Source organism: Salarias fasciatus, chromosome 23, assembly GCF_902148845.1.
Source record: "Salarias fasciatus chromosome 23, fSalaFa1.1, whole genome shotgun sequence".
Taxonomy (NCBI): Eukaryota; Metazoa; Chordata; class Actinopteri; order Blenniiformes; family Blenniidae; genus Salarias; species Salarias fasciatus.
Genome location: NC_043766.1, coordinates 7,176,915 through 7,189,772, shown reverse-complemented (window position 1 = coordinate 7,189,772; position 12,858 = coordinate 7,176,915). Strand labels below are relative to the sequence as shown.

Here is a 12,858-nt window from a genome sequence, read left to right as displayed (position 1 = left end):
GGTCCAATGCATGAGATCCGGTCGACCCAGAGATAGATCCTCCCATGTCAAAAATGAAAATCATCCCAATGAACAGACAGTCCCATTCAAGGGAAGGAACCAGCTAAACCAATACTTCCCAGCTAAACCCCATGAAATAGATTACAAAACACTTGTCCTGGCCACTTCTGAAGGTCTTACTCACAACTCTGAGACAGGCAGAGCTGTACAACATCTTGGGCTTCCACACACTGGAGCAAGTGGCGACGCTATCCTCCACCTGGCCCAGCCAAGACTCCAGCAACACAATCTGAAGATGTTCTTGGACAACTTCTTTACATGTGTTCCTCTCATCCTTGCACCTGATCAGAAAATAATCCACTCGCCTGGTACTGTTGCAGCAATCTGATGTCTGGTGCTGAGCTGAAGAAAAACGGACGAGGATCTGTCGCAGAGGACTGCTGTGGTTAGGGGAAACCACTTTGCATGTGGTGAAATGGCATGAAAACCAATCAATCAACCTTCAGTAACTACATTGGTGTGTATCTAAACACTGAGACAGATTTGATCACAAGACAAAAAAAGGTCTTCATATTCCCTGAACTGTGGTGAGAGAGTACAATAAAAAAAATATATGAGTGAACAGTGACAGTAATAAAATCAGTTCAAAAAAGTGGTTTGCATTCCACATTATTGACATAATGACTGTGATTTCCTGTTTGTTGTGCAGAACAGATTGTAATGATAATGGTCTGATAAGACAAGAAAAGATGAATATTCACACATTCAAGTCACACATCTGTGATTGATGCAATATTAGAAACCCTAAAGCTCTCAATAATTGAAAGGCAATATTTTTCACTTTCTAAAATAAACAGTCATACAAAGAGGCGGAGCATTCTCTACGGGCCCTTATGATAGTAATTTTACCATTCAAACAATACCTCATGCTACCATCAAACAACACACTAATGCTCACTTTTATTGAGCCAAGCAAACCTATATACCTCAGAAAGGAGGATAAAGTCACAAACCAGTTCACAAACATGTTCTGAAGAACAAAAACACACACACACACACACACACACACACACACACACACACACACACACAACTGCAGCCTGACAGGTGTCAATGTCAGAGCGTCCGCTGTCCATGGTGCTGAAAACTGAGATAAAAACTCACTGGCTAAATCTGTACCATCTTTGATACAGCTTAAATATAAAATGAACACAGCTGGTCTAAAATTACACAATCTAATCAGATAGATATAGACACAGCTATCTATATCTTTGGGAATTCACGTATATTAGAAAAAAAAAACTCGGCAGTCTCTTGTAGTTGAGAGCAACACAAGGCACATTCAAATAGGTAGGTGTTTAAGACCACCACATTCTGATAAAGATAATATTTCTGAAGGTTTCACTGACTCACCAGTGGCTCCGATGTTAGGTTTTGGGTAGTACCGCTAGCAGCTAGCATAGTGTTTAGCATACTGTTTAACTTCCCTCCAAAGAGTTCAGATCAAGTGCAAAAGAAAAAACTTGTTCATGCCGCACAGCCAATCAGCGCTGGCTTACAGCTCTGATGCATTCATGGACAGTCGTAATGTAAGAATTGGCAAATTGGAGCCCACAATCATATGCGTATACCTTCTCGCACACACTGCACATTTTATTAGAATAATTTATTTACGTGGAAATGTGAACACATCACATGAAATGGGGCCCTATGACCTTGTGGGCCCTGGGGCGACCGCCCCCTTGCCCCCACTCTGGCTCTGCTACAGGTCATACAGTAGATGGCTTGCAGTCTTTTATATAAAATAAGGGCATGACTGTTCTATAAAGATATATAATCTATGCAGACTGCAGAATGTACATTTCTAACAGAGCATGACAAAAATAACAGCTGCATAGGATTCACAACAAACATGGCTTACAATCGTCTTAGAAATATGTCTTATTTTCTTTATGAACTATGTTTAGTGAATAGCCATGAAATAATTCCAAGACATTTAATTAACCTTGGTCCAAAGTCATATATTGAAAATACATATTTTATTCAACTGATACTGTAGCATTAGGTTAACGCTATTAGAGAAGCTGTTTTCTTTGATGACCAATTTCATTGATCCATCCTCCATAATTGCGTCATCCAATCACACTGAGGCTGAAACTCATTCTACCGAATGTAGGGCAGTGTTGCAGGGTACAACATCGAGAAGTTGCTAATCTATTACCTGCTAAGAGAGAGAAAAAAACGCTCACCGATACACACACACATTTTTATCTTGAACTCAATTTACAGCCACCAATTTACCTATCTTTTATTTTGAAGAAGTCAAAAAATCTGAATAAAACTCATGCATAGAGAACATTCAAACTCAACACATGAACATCCCACTGACACAAATAATGAATAAAGATGAATTTACACTTTTTAAATAAGTTGTTTCATGTCTAAATGACTCATGTGATGATGAATCCAAACAGACACTACAGGCCAAAAATGAGTCTTGAGTCCCATAACTGTGACATATCAACTTTACAAGATACATTTTCTTGCAAAGCTGACTCCTTTGTCAAAAAATAATACATTCAAATTAGATCAAACATCATTTTGAACCAGAAAATTTCACATTCAAAGTATTTAATTTTGCAGCACTTGCATGAACTGGTGTGTGCTGTTTTATAATTCAAATTCTGTACTTCATGCAGCGCAGTAATAATTGTTTCACCCACTGTAGCACATGCCAGTGTGAACTTCCTGATAAAGGTACTAATATAATTCTGACTGGTGGTGATATCATATCTGCGGTAACTATTGCTGTGAAAACCCGGCACTTGAAAGAAACTGAGCTATTGATTCAGATCATTTTCATCCAGTTATGAAGTTCCCATGTGGTAACAGTGAATAGCTCAAGCCCTCAACAGTGTGAAACAGTTCCACAGTAATCACAGCAGGATGGATGGAGATGTCATTGTGTTCAGCCTCATTAGGTCGTGGTCATATTAAGTGATTGCTTGTGGTCAGCTAATCTGTGTTGATTATATCAGCATAGACGGAGAACAGGCTGGAGGTAGGATGACTGATGAAGAGGGATGAGAAGGACTGTGTCTGTGTGGAGATGCCTGAGTGTTTGTGTCTGTGTGTGTATGTGTGTGTGTGCGTGTGACTGTGTGTGGGGAAGAGAGCCGAAATGCAAGCTTCATCCCACACACAAAAGGTGACGCAACACCTCACACACTCAGCATCGCATCGCAAATCCAATGCACTACTCATAGCAACACAATGTCACTCAGTGTGTGCGTGTGTGTGTGTGTCTGTGTGTGTCTGTGTGTGTGTGTTAGACAATTGAGAAACAGCATGCAGTGTATATTAAGAGTGTTGTGACTTTATATGCAAACACAAAACCCTAAGCTCATTTCCTCTTTCTCTGTCTCAGGCACACACACACACACACACACACACACACACACACACACACACACACACACACACACACACGCACCCACATGCACGCACATTGCTTGGCGATAAGCATAGCAGCATCACCATGACAACAGCTGATGCCACCTGCAGTGTCGGACCGCATCAGAGGCGGAGCCTGTGAGTAACCATGAGCAACAACAGACTAAATTGTAAACGTGCACTGAACCCTCCCCACTTATGACATCACCCCAACATTCATCAATTTTACTGAAGCAACCAAAATGTTTCTATTGAAGGTTTTGCTGTAAGACTTGTCACTAGACTACTTTGTGTACACAAACTTATACTGCCAGAGCAGCTTTCATATAAGTTCATCAGCAGATCAGAGTGAAGCAGGTAGTACACGTCAGTCATGACGCCTTGAGGACTTCAAACAAGCCTAAACACGTTATTGTTTCCACGTCAGAGCCCTTAACCTTCAACTTGCTCAGATATTAATTTTCATATGATGAAAGCACAGCACAGCCATAGGAGAGCAGGAATGAGGACTTATTCTGTGTCGCCTCCAGATAACTTTTATTAATTCTGAAATTAACACCCGTTTGATTGTTCGTACCAGCTATTGCTCTACAGTTTTAAAATAGATACATGGTCAGAGTGATTTTGGACCAGCTCCTCCTCCAATATTGGTCTGAAGCACAATTCCATGCCTATGTGTTTGGATGTATAGTGTGTGAGTGCACTAAGCTGGGAGGCGACTTTCACAGTTATGGTGTGAAGAGTCACAAAAATACAATTTGTTTCAGCTCACTGAAATACGAGTGTCTGTGGTGAGGCTTCATGGTGTGCAACTGAAAACCACGGCACTGTCTGACTTTGCTGGCCATCGCACTGAGAAAATACCACCTAGGTGATATGGAGTAAGTGGAACAGAAGACGTAAAGAAAATCGAAGGGAGAAAACCAGAGAAGCTTACACATGCACAGTGTTGTCCCATGAGGCAAAGCGAGAGTGGAAAGTTTCATTGAGTAGAGGGGAGAGTAATGAGCCACTCACTACAGAGGTAGGGTGCGAGTGTGCAAATGAGCACTGTGTTTGTGTGTGTGTGTGTGTGTGTGTTAAATTTACAGACACAATTCAATGGCTTCATTGCTTTTCAATCCAATTCAAACTTTTCAAGTTGTGTCGCAAAGTCGCAGAAACATTTCTCTTGTAAAGCATGACGTTTCCACTTCATATTTGCATGTACCATGCGTCACAATATTTTATCTAGGTTTATTCAGTTGGAAGCCATTGACAACATCACCAAAAAGTAATCATATCCAAGTAATTAATGATTTAAGTAGTTTTAATGAAGAAAGCAATATGTGTTAATTTCATATTTGAGTATTAAGTATTAAGTGCAAATCTATGGTGTATAACCAAACCAGAACCTGAAGTGGCAGTCTCTGATTTTAGTGTGTGACATCTCACAAGCAGTGATAAGATGCTGGGCTCGCTGTTGCCCAGCTGTCACCTGATTTGATGCATGTTTTTTTTTTTTTTTTTTTTTTTTTTTTATAGTGACATAGGCTAATAGATTCCTCCCATGGTCCTTATCAATCACTAATCCCCTCATTTAGAGTCTCTCTCTTCCTCTCTCTGTTCCCCCTGCTCTGTCCATCCCTCTCAACACCCATTTCCTGTGACCACTAAACACCTCTTTAAGGCTTTTAGAGCTCTTTTTTCCCTTCTTGTAAAGAGCCAGGATGACTTTCGTACCTCTGCTTCACCACTTATCAATAATACAGGGAAAAAGGTTGAAGGGGGGTGGGGTGGGGGATTGTTGTTTGCATTCTCAAAAAAAATAAGCTGCAGTAAGGAGTGGGGTTAACCACTCATCTGTGATTATTGAGAGTTAAGAACCAGAAGTGATAAAACCTTCTAGGGATGCAGACAGTTCTTGAGGGGATAAATTACGAAGAAGCTTAATTTCTGTCTACTTCCTGAGTAACAAAAGCACCACCACAGGACACATGGGGCCCGGCTGGCAAAAACCCTGTGTACGAAAGTAGATAAATAAATAAATAATAAATATCCTAGTGAAAACTGATCTATTGAAAGCTGTGTCAAGTTTCAGTTTTTTGCTGATAATTGATCAGATGCACTTATTTACTAATTTCCACTAACTACACTAATTTAAAATGCCTGAAGCCCTTTGATAACTAATGAATGTGTGCGTGTTTCAGCAAAAATGTTTCTGGGTTGTTATACTGAGAGATTTCTTATCAGGTAGCCCCTACTTTTATTAATCTAATTATTGTTAAAAGATATAGTCTCTTTTTTATCTTCCTAGGTCCTCCCTTTTTTCCCTTTCCTTCCTGTATTTCTTGTTGATTCATCCCACTGTCTTGTGATTGATCATATCCTATAATGTTTGCGAAGTTTCTCCACCAAATCTGTTATGTTATTTATACTTACAACAGGTACTCATCACTCCATCAAATCTTCCCATGATGAACAATAGCAGTAACACAAGCAAACTCTTCATTAAAAAAAAAAACAAAACATTTTGTTTGGTCACCAGCAGAAAAGTCAACAATGAAAAATACAAAAATGATATTTGAGATCATAAATAAAAAAAAAAAGAAAAAAAAAACATAGCAATGAAACCATGAAACATGATGGCAACCTATGTGAAAATGGTGAACGCCTCTAAAAATCAATCTTGTGATGCATGCTAAGTGTTAAAATGTCAAATAGAATATTATATATGTGTGCATGAATTCCCCTTCCAGTATTTTGTTAAACCATTAGAATTCGCTCTGGCCATGACCCTGCAGTACTGCAGGCCAATAGACCAACAGAACAAAATTAATCAAAGGCACAGTTTGAAATATGGGTAATTTGTGCTGACGGTCAGATCAGCCACACCAAAGTACCTCTATCTGGAGTTCAGAAATAACATCTCTTTCTGCTGTCAGTGGGACAAACAGACAGTGTGTGTTTGTGTGAGAGTGTGTTTATGTGTGTGTGTATTCAGTATAATGGGCTATCACTCATGCCGTAAGTAGGTTAGACAGGAAAATGGCAACACCTCGGCAAAACATTGACCAATATGATTACTCTGGGGGGGTTAACATTTTTTCCATGGGCTGAGCTGTAAATCTGTAGCTGGCTGTATAAGTGCTGCAGGGGGGAACACAGAGTCCTGCCCGCTCCACTTAGGAGTCCAATCGATAACTATTAATCATTTTTCAGACAGATAGTGCAGATTTGAACAGATACTGGCATTACTTTATAATCTACAAAAATGTGAAGTTGTTTGTGCAAAAGCAGTAAATTAAGGACAATGAATCATCGTAATTTTGTTTTTAGTTTAGATGTTTCCTCACACCAACACACCTGCTCCAGAAGGCCGAGTCATCGTCGAGCTCTGCAGAAGGCCCGACGTGACTCACTCTGTGTGAGAACATATAAACATCTAAAAGATTTGACTCAAGTCCCCAGGATCAGGGTTGGGAAATACTGAATTGGAACAGTGCATTTAAGTAGTCACAGAGTGTTAGAGGCCCATTTTAAACTGTTTTTGTTCTCATGTACAGATTCTTATGAGCAGGTGTCCCATGGCATCAAATTTCATTTTCAATTGCCGCCTCTCAAAACCTGAGACGAAACACAATAACCAGTGAGGCATTAGCACACAAGTGCACAACCAAATTACTTTTTTTTTGCTTCTTTTCTGACCCCAGGCTGAGGCATAAATTTAGCTGATACTTTATTTATGCTTAACACACAGTATCAGCAGGTGGGGTTGGACTCACTAATCACATCATCTCACAGCAGCAGCTTCCTAATGGGCCGAGAGTTAAGGCCCGTTTCTCCTCAGAGAAATCTGGTCCTCTCAAAGAGATGCTGAGTGCAAGGTATGGCATCCTAAATATAAACAGCCAATATTTAAAAGCGAGACAGTGAGTGTTACTTAAAAGGCAGGTGATGCACATTCTCGTAGGATTTAGTTTGTGGATGTCATGATGCATGGAGTGAAAAAAGAAATACATCTCAACAGTGCACATTTTACATAATGCACTTAACCAGAAAAATTTACATTTTTAAGAAGAGTCCTGTAGAGTTAGCCAAAGTGGACATAATTGTGGTGAATAAGGAAATAGGTCCCACGGGTGAATTCAGTGAGTACGAATGCAGTATCACACAATTTTGTGAACACATAGATGTGCAATTCTCAAATTTTATAGGATGGATTGGGAAGCTATTGGTTTCATGACATTCACTTAAAACTGAGAAAACATTCACATCAATAAAACTACCATCACAGCCAAATAATTAGAGATGGAAGATCAAAAACTAACTAATCATGATGAGGATGAGTCTGCATGTTTCCCATTTTTCATACCGTTCACTATGCAGCAATGTTTTGTATCATTTATGTAAATTCTGGGTTCAGATTATAACCACCACTTCTTACTGCAACATTTGGAGATATCTGAGGAGGAACCAACATCACAAACAACCTTAATTTTGGTTTCATGGCATGGGCTTTACCGCAACATTACACTGGTCAAAATATTTAATTTACATCGAGTAATATCATCACCCTCGCTAAACATAGAAGCCACTTTGTACATTTGTTCACTTCCCTGAAAGTAGAGGTCAAAGTGTTTGGATGAGGTGAAGTACAGATTTTTTGGGATGCTTCACCAGCGTCAGACACATCAGGAGTGTAATGCATGTATCACAGTGAAGAGTGAAGATAATCAAACAGTCTTTGCTTTTCATGATTGTTGTCTCCAAATCTTTTAGAACCTATGGATCAATCACCCTTCCTAATTATCTTTAGCGCTTTAGTGTCACTAAACAGGTGATAACTGCTTTGGAGTGACAGTGAAAATCTTTTTGTTCCCTAAATATCTTAGGAAGAGCAGACAGGTGAGCGTCATCACTTGTCTGTAATGTTTTCACGCTTGACCGGGGCTGTTCACACTTTAGAGGATTTGTTGGCTTTAAGAAACTCCAGCGTAGTTAATCGGATAGTGAGTTTCAGTCAAAAGACGCTGTTTGTTTTAAGGATGAATGCGGTACAAACAAAAGACCTCAGAACGGACTAAAGCCAACAACTGAAAAGCTTCAAAAACATGAATCCTTCAGTCCAATATTTTAATCTATGTAGATGTTTTAAAAAACATGCAACTGTTTTGAATATTTTATGTATTTTATGACCTCTTGATGCTTAAAGGTAGCAATATTAAGACTGCAGTAATTCATCAAGTGCATCACATAGAATAATTATGAGAGGTTAAGAAACTCTTGGATGCCTCTCATGCATATATGATTTTCTAATCGTGAAAATGCCAGGCAAAAGGAACGAGAATGAAATGTAATTTATACTTCAGTCCAGGAAACAGTGACATAAGTGATAACACAGCCTTGAGGGTAGAAATACAGGCATCCATAACTGACCAGTGATAACTCTCACGGTACTCTGGTGTGTAGCGATGATTTTGACAAGGGAGAGCAGCAACATGCTTCTGCAACTCGACTGCCTTCCCTTTATACAGAGCTATAAGTCAGTGGAAAGGAAAGTAGAATTGATTTACAGAAAAAAAAATATCTATGTTGTGTATTGCACCTTTATGGATTATATTGCTTTAATGCAGAAGCAGTTAATGACAGACGGTGTGCTACGGGTACCTCTCCATCAGTTCACACACCTTTCTTCTGTAACATTTTAGCTTCAGTGTGGAGACTGCTCAGCTAAATGATGGCTTTGCCATGGCAACACACCGGCTCTCTGGGTCTCATGCACTATGCCAGGGCTCATTTCCATGACAACACTATCAAAAATCTCAACCACAAACAGAGAGCTGCTTCAACTTAACAATTTAAAACCTGCTAGCTGCCCCTGACTGCCTCCCTGTTCTGGCAGAGAAACTGAAACTAGAGAATGTCCGCTAACGTAATGCCCAGAACTATTAACACACACGCACGCGCGCGCGCGCGCGCACACACACACACACACACACACACACACACACACACACACACACACACACACACACACACACACACACACACACACTCACAAAACAAAAACTCAGGTTAAGTTACATGCTTCCCACCCTGATCTGCTACCATCCCTCGGGCATAATACACACACACACACACACACACACACACACACACACACACAAACACACACACAAACACACACACACCAACACTGGGACATGTGTGTGTTACCTGGCTAGCAGTGATACAGTCAGTGAAGGCACTCCTCCTGGAGAAGAAGGTAAGGAGCTGCTGCCAGCGAGAGGAGGACGTGGAGGGAGAGGAGGAGGCAGGAGAGGAGGTGGAGGGGGAGGAGGTGTGGGGAGGTGCCAGCTCCTCAGAGGAGCCCCGCTTGGGCCCCAATTTCTGTTTGACTCCTAGCCCCGCCCCTTGACCCCCGGATGCCCCGCCTACCCTTGCACTTCGGGGGTACAAGGTGTTGTTGCCAAAAATATAGTTCATTTTCTCTGCTGTCTGTTCTTCCCTTAGACAGACAAGGTAAAGTTTATGTCAGAACGCTTCTCCACTGCTTCATATCCAGCGTCTCTCACGTGTGGTTTTGCTTTCTCTCCAGCTCTGGAAGTCTTGTCGTCCCTCTTTTCTGTCATCGGTGTTCTGAAAATTTAGTGGCTTTTGTGGATATTTTTGTCTTCTTGTTATTTTCTTCTAATATGTCTTTCTTTTCTATTTTATCCTCTTCAACTCCCTCAGGAATGACAGAGCAGCTGGCAGATAGAGAGAGGAGGAGGAGGAGCTGGAGGAGGAGGTAGAAAGTGCAGGACAGGTAGATAGAGTCCTCTCAGAGAGTTGGAGCATGAGTCCATCTGTCAGGGTCCTCGCGTGTTTGTCCGCCCATCAATCCATCTGCCTCTCTGTTGTCATTGTCCGTCCATGTCTCCATCATCCCATATCTTCTTTAGCCAGGGAAAATATCCAGCATCCACATCTCTGAAAGTCCAGACCTCCCCTCTTGTCAGCTCCTTCCTTGCCTCTCTTCAGAGAGAAGACAGAGTGAGGGGGAGTGTGGGCCAGGCAACGACAGGATATGAGGATTGATTATTTAAGGGAGTTCACTCTTTCTCTCTTTCTTCCCCCACCCCACCCTGTTCTACCTCCCTCCCTCCTTCTCTCTGAATCCAAGGAGATGACCAGTCAATCTCCCTTCTGTCACTGCATGTGCTCCCATAAAATATAGAAGGAAGGAGGGAGGGAGTGATGGGTGGCTGGACAGATGAAAGGAGGGAGGTGGAAAGATGCAGGCGAGGAGGAGAGCATCTGAAGTAGGTGGCTGGTTGGAAGAATCATTCTGCAACTCTTCTGTTTCTCCTCCCCTCCCCTCTCCTCCCCTCCCCTTCTACATCTCTGTTGTTGCTCCAAGTCTCACTCTCTCTTCTTGTCTCTCTCGCTCTCAGTACATTATTAAGTCTCCTTCCCTCCCTTTCTTTTCTCTACCTAACCCTCACCCACCCTGTCTCTTTCTCTCCCTCTCTTTCTCTGTGCCTGTCTTTCAGCAAATTGTCTTTTCCAGTCTTTTATTGGAGCTGCAACCCGATGCCTCTCTCTCTTTTTCCTTCACTGTCAGATATCATTACTGGTACAAGCCGCGCCCCCACATTTCAGTCAGCCAATTGCATGACAGAGCTATCCCCTATACTCCGAAAGTCCCCGCCCGCTAACATACATGCACACACAAACAGACGCTAAGATGCCTGTTGCAGGTTGAAAAGATGGTAGAAAACAGCTGAAAGATCAACATGAATGTGAACAGAGGCTAGACAGATAACGAGATGAGTGCTTGAGTGTGTAGATGTGCTGAGGTGTACGAGTGTATGTTTGGAGGGATGATGGGAGGCGTCATTGAGAGCTCACATTTAACTATTTTCATATAGTACCAATAATTCGCACTGTCGCACAGAAACAACAGGTGTGTGTGTGTGTGTGTGTGTGTGTGTGTGTGTGTGTGTGTGTGTGTGTGTGTATGTGCGCATTGCAATTATTGGTGAGTGTGTTTGTTGTTTTTGCATGTGTGTACCCATGTGTGTTTATTTGTGTGTGTGTGTGTGTGTGTGTGTGATCGAGAGAGAGAGAGAGAGAGAGAGACAGAGAGACAGAGAGAGAGAGAGAGAGAGAGAGAGAGAGAGAGAGAGAGAGAGAGAGAGCTCTTCTCCTGAGGCTGTTTCCAGACACTGCAGCACCCAGCTCTCCCACACACTCTCATTCGTGCGCACACACACACACACACACACACACACACACACACACACACACACACACACACACACACACACACACACAAACCATACACACATAGAGCATGACTCCAGAATGGAAAACAACAGGCTGTTGCTGTGCACCAACTGAGATAAAAGAAGAAAGAAGACAAGAGTGAGGAGAGAAGAGGAGAAACAACGGGGCTAGCAAGTGTTCTCACAGCATCCCTCAAGCACAGCGTGAAAGGCCTACAGGCTTTAGCACACCTTTGTTTAGCTGAGCATGTCTGGGTCAAAGGTAAAGTTATCTGTTTATAGGTATCTGGCATTGGTTCAAGCTGCTCACTGCTATGCCTGAGCAAAACTCAGACAGTGATTTCCACGGCTCCCTAAGGCATACAGCTATCCTATACACAGCTACACCTTAGACTCCCAGAGGATTAGCCACAGGTGGATCAGGACCCCTGTCACAGCTTCTTCCTGTGTTTCCTTGGGAACTGTATCTATGGCAACAGCTTGCGGAGTCCTGAAATACCTGGTACTGGCTGACAAATGTGTTTCTCCTAAAATCTCCAAAGATGTCACCAATACATCTTCAGATTGTCATTGGGCTGCTGTGAAGATCCCTCATTCACTGTTACAGTGAAATATGGTGAGTGAGATTTTAAAGTCACACTCCATCAGATTTAGAAAGGGACTTCTTTGTTTCTTGATAGATGAAAATCAGGTGACAGACATCAGCCTTGAAACACAAGAGTCCTTCTGAATCCTTTTTTCAGGCACAAATAAAACAATGACAACACAGTCTCTTTTCTGGAATAAACAGAAAGGTGAAAAGACAACCCTTTAAATTACTTTTCTAGGAGACGTTTCAAGTTCCGATACTTCTCTTAAATTAAGCCAAAAAGCCTCTTAACACCAGTCATTGACACGTGTTTCAGGTGATCAGATCACAAGTGGCAAACCCAAAAGACAAATAGGAACAGGAAACCATTTCCTGAGGTGAACATATCTGGAACTCATCTGACCACATACACTTTATAGCGTGACCAGTCATGCATCGCAAATGTATGACCGGGCTGAAGCATAACAGGAAAATGCGTCATATGTAATGAGCAAACGTCACTTATCCGTCTTTGCAAAAAAATAAAAAATAAAATAAATAAATAAGTAAAAAAATGAAACCAGT

At 41.6% G+C, this 12,858-nt stretch overlaps 1 protein-coding gene across 5 annotated transcripts in view; it reads right to left on the bottom strand.

The window, feature by feature from the left end:
* LOC115381725 (discs large homolog 1-like protein) overlaps positions 1-12,858 on the bottom strand; it is a 114,830-nt gene that overhangs the window by 60,803 nt on the left and 41,169 nt on the right. The window contains exon 1 of one of the 5 annotated variants that reach the window (XM_030083302.1): positions 9,652-10,027. The exons of the other annotated variants lie outside the window; for them this stretch is intronic. Coding sequence (XP_029939162.1) covers positions 9,652-9,921 — 270 coding nt within the window. The 5' untranslated portion in view covers positions 9,922-10,027. Of the gene's footprint in view, positions 1-9,651; positions 10,028-12,858 lie in introns of those variants that run through there. 5 annotated transcript variants of the gene reach the window in all.